Raw genomic sequence first — 20648 nt, 5'->3', positions numbered from 1 at the left:
TTTTTGTCGTCAATCCATCAAGTTTTAAAATACGTCATTCAATCATGTGATCTACTCGATTATCCTAAACTTTGTAAAAACAATAATTTTTTTCTTTTACTAAAAAAACAAAATGTCAATATAAATAATAGAAGTTTCAGTACTATATAATATTATGTATACGATGACCTAATATGGTAACCCTACTTTATCTTTTTTTTAGTGTTGTTCAATAAATTAAAAAATAACTACTACATTGTTTTAAAATATAATATACATAATAAAAACTACAGGACCTTTTTTTTTTATAATTCCAGAGTTATGTTGAATTTTATTGAAAAATGTTTACATCCAACTTTTAATAACTCATAATCATAATTAATTTTTATGATAACCGAAGATGTTATATTACATACATTCAACCTTTTTTCTTGAAAACACTATTTAATACTAATGGTTTATAATATGGTTAATATTAATGGTTTAATGGTGCCATGTGTTGTACATATACATAACAAAATTATAAAAAATTAAAACAATGATGCAAAATTGAATAAAGCCGAATCAGCAAAATTGCTACCACTACATAAGGCTACGTCTGCGACGGGAGCGGGGCTGTTCAGTTTTTGGATCACTCATTGTCGAGGCTAACAAGCAGTTTTTTTTGACGTTTCTTTTTATTATTTGTTTTTGATATTCTTTAATATATTATATTTAATTCCTTTAACCAAGTGTTACTGTTTTATTTACGACTATTTTAGAATATTTTATCTTGAGTGTAAAGAGGCGTTGGCGGTGGAAAACACTTTTGAAAAGGATATTAAGACACTGTAATACTTACTTTCTCGTCCAGTACTCGTTATCGTGGTCAGTCGAGAAAGAGTAAGACTTTGCCTAGGTTAAAGACATCTCACTCTCAAACATCCAGTACTCGTTATCGTGGTCAGTCGAGAAAGAGTAAGACTTTGCCTAGGTTAAAGACATCTCACTCTCAAACATCCAGTACTCGTTATCGTGGTCAGTTGTTAGAGAGTAAAGTAACTTTAGAGTAGTATTGTGTAAAACCTGTTTGGACCTAGTTTAATTATCTTTTGTGCAGTACTCGTCATCGTGGTCACCAAAAGAATAATTTAAATATAGTTCATACAGCAGGTATCGATAATTTACTTGTTTGACGGTTAGAGAATCGGAAACCGAAAGATATCTGTTGTATAAGTCAATCCTTTGCGTGGCGTATACGACACATGTGTTACAACATATTTCTATAATTACTTGACAATGACCAAGTAGTTGAGTTCTCATTAATTTTTGGATTGATTTTCAACAATTGTGGACAAAAAACATCAAAAATATATATATAATTATAGACATTTTGTTTATTATTCGTTGTTTCCAATTATAATTCTGTTTGATTAAAAAAGAAAAAAAGATACATATTTATTGCATTGCAACAATATTTTATAAGGTAATAGATTATTCATATTGATAATTCTTGATAGTAAGAAACCACTTATAGATAATTTTGGCAATCAAGTAACTATAGTAAATCTGTTAAGACAATATTTTTCTAACACTAATTCATGATAGTATTTAGCAATGAAGTTGTTTGATGGGAAAAACATATTGGTCAGTCTTGAAGGTGCATTTTTTTATTTTAGTATTTAAGTAGTTATAATAGCATGTGTTGTGTACATTTTTATTCGCATTTGATTAGTTCAACATCAAAAATCAAAGTAGCATTTGGCGGAATGACACCAGGATGTCCCAGGGCTCCATAGGCATAATCTGGAGAACATGTCAGCTTAGCACGAGAACCAATACTCATCTAGAAAAAGAAAATAATTAGGAGGCCATTCTGGTAAAAAGTGAAAAATATGCAACACTCAAGAGTTAGCGTTGTACGCGGCAGGCCGTAACCATGCCCATCATCTAAACGATGAGGCCTGCACATAGTAATCGCTGGACAGGTAAATTATTATTACGGTCGTTCAGAACATGGTTCTGTTATTGTTCCAATGAAGTTGACCACTGCATAAATTGTTGCCCTTGTATTTCCTACATACTAGTGCGCTATAGGGCTCTTATAGGTCATTAGTCACAACCTATTTATTCATTAAAGCGCATGTTTGCTTAAAAGTATAAACCAATAAATAAAGCATACAAACTATTATATACCATAATTTGATTTATAGTTCTAACCCAATTACTTTTTGAAATAGGTACATGTAAAATATTAATTTCATTACGATTAAATACATTTTGTGTGGTCTCCTATAAGCATATTAGTATAAAGTCTTAAATAGTTCTAATTCATATGAAATATTTTGATCTACCTATGTTATTATTTGATTTGGATTTATGCTCAACTTTTTTTTTTAATTACACTTCTAAAAACTTGTGACTTGTGAGGAACTTTGTATTACATTTTAAGTGTTTCAACTTTTGACAAAGCAAATAATTTTTAACAGGTAATATTAAAAAAAAAAAAACAAATGAAACGTGAGCAAGTGGTAACCCTAACCTGCAAAATAAGTATCTAAATAGATTGCTGTAACGGGTGGGTTTATTTGGATTCAATGATTTAAAATTATTATTAATAAAAAATATATAATTTTTAGATTTATTGGTTACAGAATTATTTACTTACGCGGAATCTTGTTTCAAATTTTCAAATCCTTAGCTATAAAAGTTGAACATTTTATAAATTTTTAAGCACAAAATAATTTGTACATTTTGTTAAAAATTGAGGTTTTAATGCTTATACAAATTGTGCATATGCCGTTTTAATATTTTTCAAGCATTTTAACCCAATGAATAACATTTTATTGACAAGTCAAAATGTTTTGAAAAGATATCAAGTATCTAACACTATTTGTTTTTGAATTACAACAAAATAGGAATATCATTATGGCTTTGTTGTAAAAATTTGAATTTCAGGTACCTGCGATAATTTTTTTTAGAGTTACAATTAATTTTGGGTTAGAAAAATCATTTGGAATTTTTTACTTTTGAAGAGATGCTGTTAAAGTATGGTTACAGTAGTGCAAGGGATGGAGGTGGTATGAACACCATTTAGAAAGCTGCAGCTGCTATCAGCAGAGCAGCACATGACAGCTGTAAATTTGTAATTTTTCTTACCATAACATTTTTCTGTACTTCCCATTTTCCTCAGCTCTTGTTAGTCGTAGAAATAACACCAAAATTATCTTGAAAAGTTCTCCTAGATAATTGCAGACCAGATTTTTGATATCTTTTATCATCTATTTTATATGTTTTGTTAAAAATTGAACAATTTTTAAAAATTTAAAATGCCAATATAATAGGTTTGAACAAAAAATCGAAAATCTCTAGCAGTCATCTAGAAGAACTTTTCAAGTTAATTTTGATGAAAAATCATGTTTCTAGGATTAATAAGAGCTGAGGAAAATGGTACTTTCAAAGCATGTTTGTAAGGTTGATTTTTACCACCAGAACAACTCTTAAAGAAGAGAATAAACATATTTAGATAAGTCATCAATACGGTGATAAGAGGTTAGTTATTATTCGTCTTCAAATATTTGAAGTTTTTTATTTAAATATTTATATAAATATAAAATTTTTAATTTGATATTTTCTTACCTGGGCAACTCCTTCATCCCAACCTTTGATAACTTCTCCTTTTCCAATCTTGAACTTGAAAGGCTTATTACGGTCGCGTGACGAGTCAAATTTCTTGCCATCAGTTAATGTACCTATTATCGATAATTATGATTAAAGATTAAGAAGCTACTAACTAAAAGGTAATTAGGTATGTAAATATTATTGAATCTATGATTGCATGAAGAGATCACAATTGCTTATCTCGTGTAGTGGACCAGAATCAGTAACAGATAGGTGCTCATGCAAGTCTCTTGGTTTTTCATAACACAGTGTAAAGTATCCGAGATGTATGCAATATATTTTCTCAACTTCTGGGGTTAGGAGAAATACAGCGATACAGGGGCAGTCGAACATATATTAGTGAGAATTTGGGCGGCATTGCCAGAAACTAGACAGTGTCCAGTAGACAAGTAGTTTACACGATTTTGATTGAACGTTACCTGTGTAGTGCACGGTGACGGTCTGGCCTCGTTTCGGGAAAGTGGCACCTGTGAAACAAACACAAAACAAACGGATCAGTAACAGAGCTGTGTGATTGTCTGACAGGAGACACACGGCCGCCACTCGTCTGCGTCTTTCAATAACAGTTAACAATGTCTCTGTGACGACGTGGTTGTGCCTTCAGACACCGTAAACGCGAAATTTGAAGTACGTGTGAGACGCAGACGCCGGCCGGTCGCTCTTGGCAGCAGCCGTCAGCCGAACGAACGACGCCATCACATGACATGAGTTGACTTACCGTCTCCTTCGGCCAGGAATGTTACATCAACGCCCATCGTTAGTTTGGATTAGTGTTTGGGATTTTCGAATAAAGCGAAATTAATTATGGCGCACACGAGTTATCCGCGACGAGAACGAAGAAGTGATCAGAGAGATGACTAAGGGAGTGGAGGGAGAGGTGGTACCAAAGCGTCCAAAGCCATTGGCGAAGACGTTCCCCAAGTTTGAAGTTATATACCGATTACCGAGTTGTTGGCGGTAGTGGAAAGATCACACATTCGATGTAAACTACAGTGTTGCCATCGCTCCTGAACGGAATGGAATTGTATGCACTGTTATTTGATTTATTCACGACCCGCCGACCATCGAGCCACCGTCCATCTGGCGTATAAATGTTTATTACAATGTTAATTATTTTAATACTATGTAATAATTATAATGAATAATGATGGAGGGTAATTTATATTATATTTTAGACTTTGTAGTTTGTACGAGCAATCATACATTCGTACAATCAAACCTCATATAAGTACTAAGATATGTCTTGGACCTTGGTGGCTTAGTCAGTCCATCAGGCCTTATTAATAGTTATTATAGGGGTAGGTACCAAAGTATTATCAGGTACTATAGGCACTCTTTAGTCTTATAAGCTCTCAACATTTTTAATTTTTTTTGCAAAGGATCTATTTATTTATATTTCACAAACGGGCGTATGCCATTTGATAAACAATATAACCACAAAAACAATTATAGAAAAAACAAATACATAGCACATGACTAAAGAGTAAAAAAATAACGTATTGAAAAAACTATGCTTAAATGGATCTCGAGAAATATCTAAATAAATTAGCACACGCAACATACACACATAATTAGCTAAATAAAATGCTCTCAGGAAAAAAAGTTTCAACTGCTTTCAAGTAGCTTTGTAGGTATTTATAGGTAGGTATCTACAAATAATAATAATTAAGATTTCCTTTATTGAACTGGAGTCTAATTATCTAAAATCCAACTTGAAATAATAATTGAGGACTGGCGATATTATAATTAATGAGATCATAAATAAACATTATGTCAGCAACTTTTTACATTATTTAATGAACCTACCTACTCGTTAACAGTGTTTTATATTTGAATATTTTATGCTAAAATAATATTATAGGGAATTTATAACGGAAAAAAAAACTTGATATTTTTATTGACTGCAGTTAATCATAATAATTAATAATACCTGGGTAGGTGCACGGCTATATTTACCTACCAATTTCATAATAATTAGTTTAATATAAAGTCTGTTTAATGGCTTAGTGAATACTAAATAGTGATGTACTGATGTGTATAGTTAAAGTTCAAACATGCAACAGCCAACGGTTATCTATCAATATAATATCCAGATAACCGTGATTCGAACAAAGTTATTTTATATTTTATTAGACATATTGTAATTATACAAATATATAAATAAATGTTGTGTCGTTGATTAGAGTGCTCAACTTTTAATTAAGTCAATTCGTTTTTATTTTTGATAATTATATTTTTAAGCATCTATAATTTACATACCTACCTAATAATACTGCTTACACCGGCTGTACCTAATGAATAATGATCATATTGAAACCATATTAAATAGTACCTATATTAGATATTTTAGGTATTGGTATAATATATAGTTAAAATTTTATACACTATTTATTATATTATTTTATAGAGGATAACGTTTTAGTTATAAGTAAAAAAGGGCTTGCAAAAATTACAAGGAATTTATAAAATAAATATTGAATAGGATTGTTTTTTAGGTTTACTCTCCATCGACATTTTTTATTTTTTTGTTTGTTGAGATGCCGTCCTGTGTTGCTACTATAGACACTTGGTGACTCTATATTAAATCTATAAATTGGGGCCCCCTCCGAAAAATGTAAAAGGTCATCAGTCCCGAACAATTCAAGGTAAGTATATACCACATCTTTCAGTCTAAACTCTCATCAGGCAATGCAAATTGAAAACCCTTTACATTATTACTAATTTCATGCAATTAAAAAATTTTCTTAAAACCACAATAGATATATTATATATATCTTGATAATAACTTCAATCTAAATACCTATAACTTTTTTACTGCATAATATACATTTGAATCAATATAAAATATTAATGGTATTTGCAGAGGTATTCAATTTAATTAGGTGGCCAGTGAGACTCCGTGATAATACAAAAAAAAAATATGGAGAATGTCTGTAAGTCACAGGTGTTGTTGATAATATATTTATGTCTATTATGTAGGCGGATCCTTATATAGTAATAGATTTATAGTATAATATAACATATAAATGCCTTAATTTGTTATTAATGGTGTTTTACTCCCGATTTATTAAGGGGTTTAAAACCTTAAAGTCTCACCTTGCCAACTAGGTACCAGCTAATTGCACCCTTCGACACGTCATAATTTTATATACTGCACTGCTAATAATAGCATCTATTGAATTTTTAAGGAATAAATATAAACATTATGCACAGCCATGTACCTACCTGTCCTACCTATACATTCTGTATTCTTTATTTTTATACATATGACTATATGAATTAGTAGTTGGTATTTTAAGACAAAATTATATAGAAATCAGGGTTAGGTATAAGTATATCTATTAATTATAATAATATGATTTATTACATATTATTAGGCGAAGTAAGCATGATTTATGATGTCATAAATAATATAATATTTAAACAAAAATGTCTGATAACACTAATTAGTCAAAAGCAATAAGAACCTGATGTTGATTATAGTATGTTAGTCACGCCTCGGAAACAAATATTGAACAAAAGTTGTCACAGGTTTAGAATGATTTGTGGAGTAAGTCAAGTCTCCTTTAAATGTATTATATACCTATAAGCTTCATTGCCTGGTTAGTTATACATGGAGTTCTATTATAACAGAGTTTGTAGACTATTATAGTTTACATTACAATAAAGAACTGTAAAACATAAAGTTAAAACAACAAAGCATAATTACTTTCATATAGTCCGTAAAATAAAAAGTAAAAAACTAAATATGTATAAGTTTTGACAAAAAATAATCTTCACTACATTCAGGTAGGTAATTAGGATGTTCGCTACTTGTGTTTTCTCAAAAGTGAAAAATGTACAGTAGTCAGTAATATGTTAAGTATAGGTATATTATATTGTTAGTGGTTACAGCGACTTAGTGTTACAATTTTTTACATCAAAGTAGGCATATAGAAATAGGAACATACTTATAACATAGGTATACCTACAATCTACATATGAAACAGATTAACATATATTATAACGAATATTTTTTTTCTACAAACGATAGCTATTATATAGTGAGTATTTTAAAACGTTGTATACCTAGTTATTATAGTACAATTAGTAGGTACTAAGCATGATATAATATATAAATTAAAAAAACCTTCATGGTCGACCGAAAAATATTATTAATGAAGACTGTGTAAGTCGTACCTTGTAATACAAATATATAAGTAACCATTATGTATACGTTTAATTTCGATAAAAATGGAAATTATGATAATAATAAAAGATAGTAATAGGAAATTTGCAGTTTTTAAGTACGTACCTATTTATATTATTTATGCATTATGAATTTGTATATAAAATGTCAAAAAAACAAATATTTTAACGTATAACTAATATTTTATAAAAAAAAAAAACAATAATATTTTTTAACAGTTTCGGAGCTCAACATGATTTAAACTTGAATTATATAGTAAACAATTCGATACGTAATACAGTGTAACCTGTATATAACGGACGTCAGCCATTCGAGAGGTGTTTGTTTAAAAATATTGTTTTGTAGGTGGATTGTTTCGTATGTTAAAACATAAAAGTACATTTTTTTTATATCATGTAATTACATTGTTTTTTTTTTAATCGTATTCAAAAACCTATTAAAGTATAAGCTTGTTCGCCGATATGCTATTTAATACTCTACTCATACATATTTTATTTTTTTTTCTAAAAATATAATCTTAAAATCATTCTAGAGCTGAAAAAATGGTGCGAATAAGTCATGAACCAATATATTGACGTATGATTTTTATTTTTTATTAACAAGGATTTGTGATGGTTTTTTTTAACCTTTAAATATGATCATAAAGTTTCACAAAAACCGTAATCTATAATAAGATCATTCCTTCTTTGAAATTAACTAAATTTAGAAAATCTTGAAATTTTGGAGGTTTTTATGCTATCCAGGATATAAATTATAATAAGTACATAATACAATAATACCTGCAATTATTATCATAAAATTGTAAATGTAAAACGAGTATAAGTAATAGGTACCTATGTAATATTTATTTCTTTATATTTATTACAATGCATTACCTATATGATATGCACCAATATTTTGTTTAAACATTCTCCATTTTATTCTTCTGTTAAATTATTCTATTAAACCTTATTATTCCGAATTATTTAAAGAAAAATAGCATTAACTCAATCTTATTGTTTCCAGTAATTACTTCTGTATAAAATTAGTTTATTCTATGATACATAATTAGTAATAACTATTTAATATTATGTTCTTTGTAAATGATCCTTTGAAGTGTATTGTAAAATTATAATGACCTTCCGAGACCTAAGTAAAAGTATCTATAGTAGAAGTAGTAGTAGTAGTAGTAGTAGTTGCAGTAAATAATATGATTATGATTATTCCCTATATATAACTCCGAGAGAACGTTTTGAGTTCATTCACTGTGTGTTCACTAATCAGTTCAGACAACTTCGATATCAACTTTACTTATTGGCTATTAGTTCCTTAATTTTCAAGACAAATATGTGGCGATTTAGCTTGTGTTTAGTAAGAAATTATTTTAATATACTTAAACATTTTTCTGTCCAAGATACTTTCGGTTTATTAAAAAAAAATTTACAATCTTCATTTTACAGATATGTTTCGCGATAGGCGTATCTGCACACAAATTAATAAAAGTCGATCAAGCCATGGAAAATCAACGAGTGGTACCTGATGTAATTCCTGTTGCTCCAAAAGAAATTATACATGTAAATGAAAAAAACATACCTTTCTATTAAGATAATTATTTTATCAGAAAAATAAAAATCGTATTATAGGTAAATTATCCGAATGGCGAAAAAGCATTACTTGGAAATGAACTTACACCCACTAAGGTAAAAGACCAGCCGTCAGTTAGTTGGAATGCTGACCCTAATTCATTTTATACGCTGTGTTTGACAGGTATGTGTAGGATAATTTTATTTTAACATAACATCATACCTGGGTATTTATAATTAATATAATATTTATTGTTGTATTCAGATCCTGATGCTCCGAGTCGTGCTGAACCTAAAAACAGAGAATGGCATCATTGGTTGGTAGGAAACATACCCGGTGGAAATGTGAGCCTAGGAGAAACACTTTCTGGATACGTAGGTTCTGGACCTCCACCAAAAACCGGTACTATATTATGATTAATGATACTATTGTATTTAGGTCTATCACTGCTAAGTTTCTAAGTATCAAATAACTGTTAGGTTCATTCATGAATATTAGAGGATGATTTATTAGATGATTCTATAATGTTCATAGATACAATTATAGTGACTATTTTTCATCTTTGCTTTTTTATTGGCTTATCGAGGTGTATCAGTCACTTAAAGTTGGCATGTTAACACTTTACTTTAATGCAAAGAGTTGTCTTTAATATTATCTGGAGTCTAGATCTTTATTTACCCGTTTTTATAATGCTTTAGGCTGTAGCTATAAGCCTATAGCACACAATTATGAAATCAGTCGTTTTACATCAGCACTGTGCATTGTGGTTTAGCTGATAAAAATATGCTATAGTCTATAACTTATAAACATATTTTAGTTTTTATTTAAATAAATTCATAATCATTTTTTACTTTTTATTTTTCTTCTGTTATTATTACTGTTTATGTTAGTTTACTTGATTATATAATTAAAATAGTAAATAATAAATTAATTTATTCATTATTAAATCAGCATTGACAAACAATACGTATTATAATACGTATTTAAATAACTAGACTAAGCCACAGTAAAAAAAAATCATAATATTTTCGTTGGTATATTTTGTTTAGTGTTTTAAAAGTACTTTATTATATTATTATATTATGCAATGCATCCAATGTACAAATTATCCATATTTATTCTTTTCAAAAATTAAAATTTTTACTGTATAGCACACATGGAACCTTGGCAGCTCGCCTTGTTACATCTTAGGTGACGGATGCACATTTTTATTTTTCGTATGGAAATGTTGAGATGTTGTAATGCACAAAATGTATTGTCGATATAAGTGCACACATAGAAATAGCCTCTAGGTACGATTGAAAGATAAAAATAAAAATATTATGATTTTCCAGGGCTACATCGATACGTGTTTTTAGTATACAAACAACCGTCCAAACTGTCATTTGATGAGCCACGTATAAGCAATAAGTAATATAATATTAATCATTAATATAATTGACTAGATATATTATGCTAAAACTAATTAATAAACCTAACTTGTATTTTTATACTTAACCATTAAAACTTGAAAGTTTTAATAATTTCATATAATATATTCCTTATTCTATTTGTATAGATCTGCCGAAAATCGTGATAAATTTTCAATCCATAAATTTGCACAGAAGTACAATTTAGGAACACCTGTGGCTGGTAATTTTTATCAAGCTCAGTACGATGATTATGTTCCAATTCTATACCAACAATTTGGAGTCAATTAATCTCATCTCAAAATTAAATCAAAATTAGTAACCCTAGGTATATTATTTAAAAGATTGCAAAAAAATAAAATGTTTATGTAGAAAACAATATTTAAGCGGCTATTTGAGTTTTTAAGTCTACAGTATTTTATATAATATTTAAATTAATAAAATAAAAATTATTTTATTTTATTTTATAAAATGTATGTTTTTTCTACTGAACCATTGTATTTACGTATAATTTACATCATACATACTACATAGGTATTATTTTACATTTTAAATTAATGGTACATAAGTACTCTATAGACATTTCAGTTAATTAAGTTCCTCGTTAAAATATTATTTTTGGTCATATAAAATAATTTAAATTTGCAGTCTTGTTTTTCCATCTGTATTATTTTTATTTATTTAAACTGAATAATGGGCTTCAATGAGCATGCTAGGTTTGCACAACATGTCAACATCAGGTTACCTTACATAAGATTATAATATTAAATATATTTATGTCATTATGGGTCCTACCTACTGCTTTGTAGCGTATTTCTTATATACGTAGGAATATTATATTATTATACAATATATTACATACTAGGTGCTTAGTATTAGTAAGTGTCTTTTTTTAAAGTTAGGTTATCTTTATTAGATAACCGTTATAATAAATTAATAAGTTACCTACTCTAACTGTTATAGGTACCTAATTCATATTAATAATACAATAATACATATAAATAATATTATTAATAATTGTAAAATGTATGAATTTTAAGTTCAAACGCAAAATTAGTGTTGTTTTTTTATTTGAGTTTATATTTGTATGGACATAAATTGTACTAAAAAGTCAATTTAATATCATATTATTCATATGGTAAATTTTAATTTTACTAAAATTTTACATTTCAATAATTTTGCATGATAATATACAGCCCATAATGTAGAAAAAATATCTTTATCTTATAATCTTCATCGGGATAAAAGCATAGATGTTATTAGGGTGCCAAGTGTCGCTTATCGAGGAGGTGACAGGATGTATTTTGGTACATCTATTTTTTCTATGTTCTATTGGCCTACCACATCATTTATGGCAATCGATGACAAGTTACTTGAAATATGTTTTAATATTATGTAAATGGTAAAATTTTGAAATTGTTTTTCCGTTTACCGTTGGGTTGGCTTTGGAAATGTTAAGGCTCGTCCAGACGTAGCAGCCTTTTAGCGTACAGCACAGCCAGTAGGTACAGCGCGGCCTTCTTCGGCCCTGTACCGGAAAATACGTGTCCAGACCATGTGGCATTTGTTTTTCGATTATAATGATTTAAATAATAATTTACGTCACACTCACAAAAGCTGCTCCGTCGGACGTGCCTTTAGAATGGTAGTTTAATAATTGTGTAATAATAATAACTGTAGTTTAATAATTACTCATCATTAAGTTAATAATGATAATTGATAGCTCATACCTAGTTATCTGTCGGCCGCGGGAGAATACTTGGAAGCATTAATACAAAAAATTAAAATTAAATTAATGATCCTAATATAATAATAATTATATTATATTATCATTGACTTTCACAGATTTGTGTAACACGTGTATTAGATTATTATGTTATGTAAAATATATTATACCCAAGTAACTTGTTTTTAACAAAGTTATTTACTGATAAATAATTAATTAATAGAAATAAAAAATGTCTATGGGTATAAACAAGTGTTTTCTTATAGTTATGATTATTATGAGTGTGAATCTCAATAGAAATTCTAATCATTAGACTTGTATGATTGTATTAAACAAATAGATGTTAAACCTTAAACACATTGATTTGTTTGTACACGGGCTTCTTGCATACACTATATATCATGAAAGATCTGGCTACGCTATATATACATATTTATATTGTAGATTAGTATTTAGGATCCTAACACCTATTACATTCTTATTATTGAATTTATTCATGTATGAATTTAGTCTGTTTTTTTACCTTTTACGGCCTTCAACATTGATTAACTATATTTTAGTACATCGTAATATAAATCGTAATAATTATTGAGTAGGTAATGAATAATGATAATGACAATATCATTTGTAGAATCCGAGAAATTGCGGTTAAGATGTGCTAAAATTTACTGATTCTGTTACAATACATTTTTTAAGGAATATCCAAAATTTAGATATATTATATACTTATTACTTGTGGTATATCAAAACAAGTCACAACGTGCCAGAGTCACTATAGCCAAAATACTCCACAAATCACAATCGTCCTCAATCCATAAACAACAACATCCAATTCATGGCTAAATAATTAACAATATATTTAGACATGATCCAATTCACTAGAGACGCTAATCTTCAAACTAAAATTTAAAATAATTTAGAATAAGTACATATCATTATGTTATGTAATCGATTAAATTATATTTTGTAAACCCAATTGGCTAATGTTATCGAGGGTTCTGTATTAATAAAAAAAAATTTATATACCCGGTGGCAGTTACACATTTTTACTTTTTAGTATGTGTGTAGTTGGTGGTCAGATTATCTGATTATGCAACTATGTGAGTCGTTTATAATATAGTACAGATTACAGAGGTAATACAACAATATAGCAGTTGTCGGAAGTCAAAAGCTAAGTAAAATTGAAACTATAAAAAGTACCTATACATTAGATTTCTTATGAATGACGATACCTTTAAGTTATTATATATTTTGAGAAACCCAGATCGGAAATGTGGAAGCTGTTTTTCAAGCATTGAAAAAACCATAGTTGAAAATAGAAGCTGCATATAATTAATTACAGAATAGGTAATAATAGGTATAGAATATGAAAGTGGTCAGTTGATATATATTATATTTTAAATTATATGTATTGAAATAAATATCAAATATTGCATAAATGTGTTAAACACATGTATATATATTCATATATTTGAGACACCAAAGTTTTTTCTTAAAAGATGATACCCCCGTTTTTTAAAGCTCAAGATCATTGTCGATATGATACAAATTGAGACATAAAAGCTTTTTAGAAGTATATGAATAACATAATTGAGGCATTAGTCATTACCTATACAGAGACATAATTATTATGTTTAAAACGATGTAGGTTATTATTTATTAGGTTTTAGTTAGTATACCCATGGCTATAATTTTACTTTTAGGTGTATATAATTATATATAGGCGAGTAATTTAAAAATACCTCCCTAAAAGATTATCATTACAATTGATAAGTAGGTAAATAATATTATTATAATTAACTGGGAATAAGTTGGTATTACGATGTAGGTAAGATTTACCTACATCGTGGTTGATATATTGAATATAATCATATGTCATATTATTTACTTATATATTGTGTATATGGGTACACCACAATATCCATTACACAATTGATACACTTATAATTAAATATTTGCATTAATTATATAAACAATTATGTGCTTACGAAATTCCCAGAATGGCACGACCTATATAGTATATATATAACAAAAACCTACTTTCAAAATTAACAATAAAACTAAAAATATGTTGTGTCCGAACTACTGCTGCAGCGGTCAGATTACGTGTTGATCGTTAAAATCTCGTACAAAAATATATTTTTATTGAAATATCAGCAATTCAATAATACTTAGGAAATATCTATTTTGAGAATCTAATAACAAAAATTCCCCCCCAAAAAAGCCTTTTATAGTAAGAAACACCTCAACATTCAATGACTAGGAATGCTAAAAAAATATTATTTATTCATTTTTTTTTTTATTAGCTTTTAGTTTTACTATTGCTCAAAATATTAATCGAATAGGTATTATATGAATTATTAGAGTTATTGATATTATTTACGTAACAATTTTAAACATTTTATGTTGTCCAACTTTAAATAGGTTTAATATAATTATTAATTTTGGTACTTTTATATCATTTATTATTTAATAATAATAGGTAAGTACAATAAACATTGTTTTTTATTAATCATATAAAATATTTATGTAAATGTATTTTTAAAACTTTGGAAAATCATCATCATATGAAATAGAAATAAAAATGGAAAAATAGAATATAATCTGTATATTCGACAACGTTGCTTAGAAGTAATAATAATTTAGCGGGAGAAATCGTACGCCTAAAAAGGTGCCGCTGATAGGAACGCGTGCAATCGTATTGCAGCCAAAAATATAGTACCTACCTAAGTTAGGTTGGAAAATGGAAGGTATAATAATTGCAATTAATTTATCATAGACTCTATATTTAGGTATTATTAATTAATTAATTATAAATAAAAAAAAATTACATCTATAGACTATATTATGATATTAAATAATATCATGTAAGAATAATAAACTCTTTAAAGGTAATTTTTCCAGGGCTTTTTTTACTGTATTTTTATTTTATATTATACATTGTACTATATTTATATCTATAGCCGTGCTTCACAGTATATCAGACTTCTATAATACCAAGTTACCATATTAGAAGTCTGTGTATACCTTAGTAGTTCGTGCATTTAATGCTTTTATACAATTATTATAATTCCAGTGAATACGAAACGGGTAAATGCGATAAGCTATCGTTTGCTAGGTCAGAGGTCGGTATAAGGAACTATTCGCGTCATACGGAAATATTTTATAATCATAGGTAGATAAGTTAATAAGTAGTAAATAATTTTTGTATATAACATAATAATATAGGCCTAACTATTGGAAAGAAAGCGGTGTTTTACTGTTTTTAAATCTGTCAAATGTGGTACGAAATCTCGGGAAATGTCAATTACTCAAATAAACGATATTTGTCGCCTTGTCGTACACCCCGACCCCGATGTGTGAAACAATAAAATGTCGTTCCACGTTCTACAATTTGATTGGACCAAAGTAACGATCACACTGAAAAGGAACAATTAGGCATTCAAAGTTCAAACATTATTGTCCTGTGATTCAGCTGGACTCGTTGCTACTCATCCCCCCTCCAACTCGTTCACGAACGAGTGAATGACCCATGAGTTATCACTTATCACTATTCACTTACCTGGTATCACTACGGACTGTGGACAAACTGCACTGCAGTGAGAAGTTGTCTCGTAATAATATCATAGAACAATAATATTCACACAATTCTGAAATTATTTGAATTCACAAATTGTGAAATATACCATACGTGATACCAGTTACCAGTGAGGATACACTGATTCAGTGATATTTTACACTTGTAAGTATCGACGTTAACAATTTTAATCTATTTTAATTTACCGGCACACGCATTATAATTTATAGTCTATAGATGGCATTGTTGATAAAATCCGCCATTAATTACTGTCACCTGACTGCTCGAGCTAAACATTTGATCGTTCCACAGTTAACTACTGCGTTCACTGCTCGTTCATCTTACTCGACCAAATCGTCCGCCGCCGCCGCCATGCTTGAACACGAAGTCGTTCCCGATGTGATTGCCGTTGCGCCCAGCGACAAAATTGAAGTAAAATTTTATGTTTATTTTTACAGTCGAAACTTTAGACTGTCACCACACTTCCTGTGTATTAGCCATTAGGTATTTGTTTGCTCTCTGTGGTTCGCACACAACATGACAAATTTGAGTACAGCTATAGACATAAAATAATTTTATAATATACATGTATCTATTATGTCTAAGGGTTCAGCAATTACCAATCTTGTGTTGTTGAATATTTTAATATTAGCAAATACTGTAGATAATCTATAGAATTTGATGTAAGTGTCATATTATCAAACATGTTATAATTTTACACTTGTCTATGGTTTGTATGTAGCTTTTACAATATTTAAATTTTCACACAAGTCCTAATTATTGGACAACGTTTTACAATTTGAAAATATTTATTCATCTCAGAAGCACCCTTCTACATGGCTTAACTATGAGTTTGATAATAGGTCAACTTACTCTAATATACATAAAACCTTACAGCATAATATGATTGATTCTGCTGATCACAAATTAAATTTGATACCTACCCATGTACCTTGCATGGGTCAATTTGAGAAAACTTTAAGTGCACTGACCTCTAATGGTTTTTAGAGTGTTTTTCAAACTTAATAGTTTAATAAAAGTCTTACAATATTAAGATATAGGTTAATCGTGAATATGTTATGCACTTGGTTTTACACTTACAACAGTTCCATCAGTTTTTGGTTAATTTATTTTAATTTCTCACAATCAAAAAAAAAAAAATCTAAACAACAAAATTTAACTGTCTATTTATCTAGTTTTAAGTTAGTTATGCCTTAGTCAATTTAAGGAATCTTGAGAGAAATTTTAACAACTGTAGACATAATTGAAAATATGCCTGTTCAATAATGTATCTATAATAATTAATAGCAAATTACATATTAATCAATATTATATGTGATATGTTAACAATTTTCAGTAACTTGTTAATTGGCTTAACAATTAATTTTAATAATGCTATGTGGTCTAATAAATGATAGTCTATACATTATTATATATAATGAGGAAGGAATATACAATGTCATATTAGCATTCGTCAAAGGTTTATAATTCATTTTGACTATTTGTTTTTTTTATTAGCTTCCAGTAAAACACTATCATGGATTAATAATCACGAGAACAACTTAAAAAGTTTCGACTATTTAGAGCCAATATTTTAATTACTCTATAATATAGAGTCTATATAATAGACTCGCAATCTATTTAATAACACAATGGAAAAACCGTATATTACAAATTAGCAAATAATTGTAAATTATATGTGATTTATGCTTAGAAAAGTATGACACCCATTTAACTTGATTTCAAGAATTAATAGTGTATGCTTATGATAGGTTAGATTATAGCGAGGACACAACTTGACTCATTTTATTTCATATGATCACCAGGGATAAACACTGCGCTTATATAGTAGTTCAAAATTATCTCATATTCAAATATGATTTCTCTAAGTTTAAGCAAACACCTACACATCACCTTGTCTTATAAATTAAATTAAAAATTTAAGACTGAATAATTTAAAAAAACTAAAAAATACTGAAATATTTTGAACACTTAAGAATATGGTACAGCTGCATGTGTTGTCTCTGCCTTAAAAACGCATAATATAGTAAATACTAAATTGTATGTTCTGAATAATCAATTTACATCTGTAATATCTAATTTGTTTTTTTTTGTTTTAAGCTTTGGCAACTGAGGCCATTAGCTGTAGGTTGTGGTACTGCAGGGTTTTGGGACTGTGGAGTTATGGAACAGGTGTGTGTTTGTTTGGCAGAATTTCTAGTGGGCACCTGTAGGTTTCTGCCATGCCCGGGTGGGGGATGGTGGCCTCTCTCTCCAGATACCGAGACTGCTCGGAGAGAAGTGTCGCCCATGACCGCTATTTGAACTGGCAACGGTGCGCGTTGCAACCGACGTGTTATCCACTCGGCCACTTCGTCCCCAGTAATATCTAATATCAGGGTGAATTGCCCTATTATCAAATTTAGAAGTATAAATTTTTTTATATTTTAATTTCAAAGTGAGTTATTAAAGTTTTAAAATGTTCAAACAATTTGCTAGTTTATGATTTTGTAAGATAGAGACAATATATGTTCTCAACTTTACTCCAATTTATTTCTATACATGATTGTCAATGTGTTGGGCTTGTTAAGTTTATGTGATGTTGGTATATATAATAAAATAAGTTAAATAAAGTGAACCATGTATTGTTTCTTAAATAATAATGTCTGTAACACTTTTCAAGTAATTCATAAACACATACCTATCTCATTCAACATTATATTAATATATATATTTTAATATTTTTAATATCATAGGTGTCATACCCAAGTGGAGTAAGTGTTGACATGGGTAATGAGCTCACACCTACTCAAGTAAAAGATCAACCATCAGTAAACTGGCCTGCTGATCCAAATGCTTTGTATACTCTTTGTATGACAGGTAATGCATAAATGATAACTACATAATATTATCCACTTATTATATCATATAAACACAGTATATTTGGTGGTTGTACAAATAAAGTACATTTATTTGTATATAAATGTACACACTATGTAAGGTATAATATTACATGGATGATATAATATATGTATTGTATCAAATATTTAAATATATTTTAATTGATACTTATTGTTGTGTTAGATCCTGATGCTCCAAGTCGTAAGGAGCACACGTATAGAGAATGGCATCATTGGCTAGTTGGAAATATTCCTGGTAAAGATATTACGAAGGGTGAAACACTTTCTGAGTATGTAGGCTCCGGACCTCCACCTGAGACTGGTAAAGTAAAAAAAAATACATTTTACTTTTAAATATAATAATTATACTATTTTTGCTATAGGACTTCACCGATATGTATTCTTAGCTTACAAACAACCTTCAAAGTTGAATTTTGATGAACCCCGTTTAACTAACAGGTAGTGTATAATATATACATACATATATAATACAGCAATACATAATGTAATAAATCTTGTTAATTCTTAAATATTCAAAAAAAATTAGGTCAGCAGAAAAGCGTGAAAAATTTTCTATTGCTAAATTTGCGCTTAAATACAATTTGGGAAATCCGGTGGCTGGAAACTTCTATCAAGCTCAATATGATGATTATGTGCCAGTGCTATACAAGCAGCTTGGTGCTTAAGTCATTATACAAATAAATATACTCAATGGTCACTGCTCAAATGCTTAATCAAATATGACTAAATGTTGAAGCAATAATTGTGTGTAACAAAGCATATTTCTAAGTTTAGAATCAATTTTGGATGTGGTAATAAATGTTAAAATAAAATAGATATTTTTCATTGATAATTTTTTTTGTAATTGCATATTTATTTTAAGTAAATTATATAATCTCCTGGGATAAATGTTGATATGGGTAGTTAACCTAACCCAACATACCTTTTATATTATTTATTTTACTTAGTAAAGCACAGCTATCAATTTTGCATTTATGGAAGTTATCTTATATTTTATATAATTTTACTTGCAATATAAAATAATCGATCAAAAATTGTTTGTGTTACAAAAATAGCAGTTTACTTAGGTTCGGCTTTTGTCATGAATATCAATGAATATTCTTTAAGAACAGAAGTGGCCAACTACAATAGATTTGTGATTGATCTTTTGAGTTTTTCTATACTTTTTCTACCGAGAGAACACGCTGATACTGCTCATCCCCACTCGTCACTCTGCCATTGAAGCCAGTTTCATGCTAACAAAGCATTTTACTGTTACAAATGATGACAACGGACAAAAAAAACATCATTGTGTATGGTATACTTATAGCTATAAGGCTATAATTAATGTATATAAGAACAAGGAATCCAAAAAAATAATATTTTCAAAATGTATTAAAGTTAAAGTTTGGTAAAAATACCTACTACCTAATATTCTGGTAATATAATATATCTCATTTATTCTTTAAAAATGTTATCTCAAAATTAAACTAGGACTGTACAAAATGGTGGGAATATCTAAGTATTTTAATTTGTATAATGTATATTTCTTGAATAGTTATAGTTTTTTTTTTTTAGAAGTTTTAATGTGGCGATATAGGTTCTTACCTATAATAAAACTGTAAACTAGATAATTTACAATACA

At 28.7% G+C, this 20648-nt stretch overlaps 2 protein-coding genes across 2 annotated transcripts; one reads left to right on the top strand and one right to left on the bottom strand.

The window, feature by feature from the left end:
- Nucleotides 1-1333: 1333 nt before the first annotated feature.
- LOC111039183 (12 kDa FK506-binding protein) lies at nt 1334-4530 on the bottom strand. The gene is made up of 4 exons (XM_022322533.1): nt 4358-4530; nt 4059-4106; nt 3598-3710; nt 1334-1804 (listed from the first exon to the last, which is right to left on the bottom strand). The coding sequence occupies exons 1-4, from the start codon at nt 4392-4394 to the stop codon at nt 1676-1678; spliced, it is 327 nt and encodes a 108-aa protein (XP_022178225.1). The 5' UTR covers nt 4395-4530; the 3' UTR covers nt 1334-1675.
- A 4513-nt stretch (nt 4531-9043) lies between these two features.
- LOC111039176 lies at nt 9044-19856 on the top strand. Its single transcript, XM_022322522.1, has 11 exons — nt 9044-9178; nt 9268-9381; nt 9451-9574; nt 9656-9793; nt 10726-10801; nt 10950-11088; nt 16341-16535; nt 18860-18983; nt 19188-19325; nt 19387-19462; nt 19551-19856. The coding sequence occupies exons 1-11, from the start codon at nt 9155-9157 to the stop codon at nt 19687-19689; spliced, it is 1287 nt and encodes a 428-aa protein (XP_022178214.1). The 5' UTR covers nt 9044-9154; the 3' UTR covers nt 19690-19856.
- The last annotated feature ends 792 nt before the right edge of the window (nt 19857-20648 follow it).

Source organism: Myzus persicae, unplaced genomic scaffold (genome assembly GCF_001856785.1).
Source record: "Myzus persicae strain clone G006 unplaced genomic scaffold, MPER_G0061.0, whole genome shotgun sequence".
Classification (NCBI taxonomy): Eukaryota; Metazoa; Arthropoda; class Insecta; order Hemiptera; family Aphididae; genus Myzus; species Myzus persicae.
Note: the sequence above shows the minus strand (reverse complement) of the source record. Positions and strands in the feature narration are given on the sequence as shown.

Coding starts and splice junctions, on each gene's coding strand:
- LOC111039176 (XM_022322522.1), top strand. CDS start 9,155: ATGTGGCGATTTAGCTTGTGTTTA. Junction 9,794..10,725: donor TGGACCTCCACCAAAAACCG/GTACTATATTAT, acceptor ATGATTTTCCAG/GGCTACATCGATACGTGTTT. Junction 18,984..19,187: donor GTATACTCTTTGTATGACAG/GTAATGCATAAA, acceptor TTGTTGTGTTAG/ATCCTGATGCTCCAAGTCGT.
- LOC111039183 (XM_022322533.1), bottom strand. CDS start 4,394: ATGGGCGTTGATGTAACATTCCTGGCCGAAGGAGACG. Junction 4,107..4,357: donor ATTCCTGGCCGAAGGAGACG/GTAAGTCAACTC, acceptor TTTGTTTCACAG/GTGCCACTTTCCCGAAACGA. Junction 3,711..4,058: donor CGTCACCGTGCACTACACAG/GTAACGTTCAAT, acceptor TATCGATAATAG/GTACATTAACTGATGGCAAG.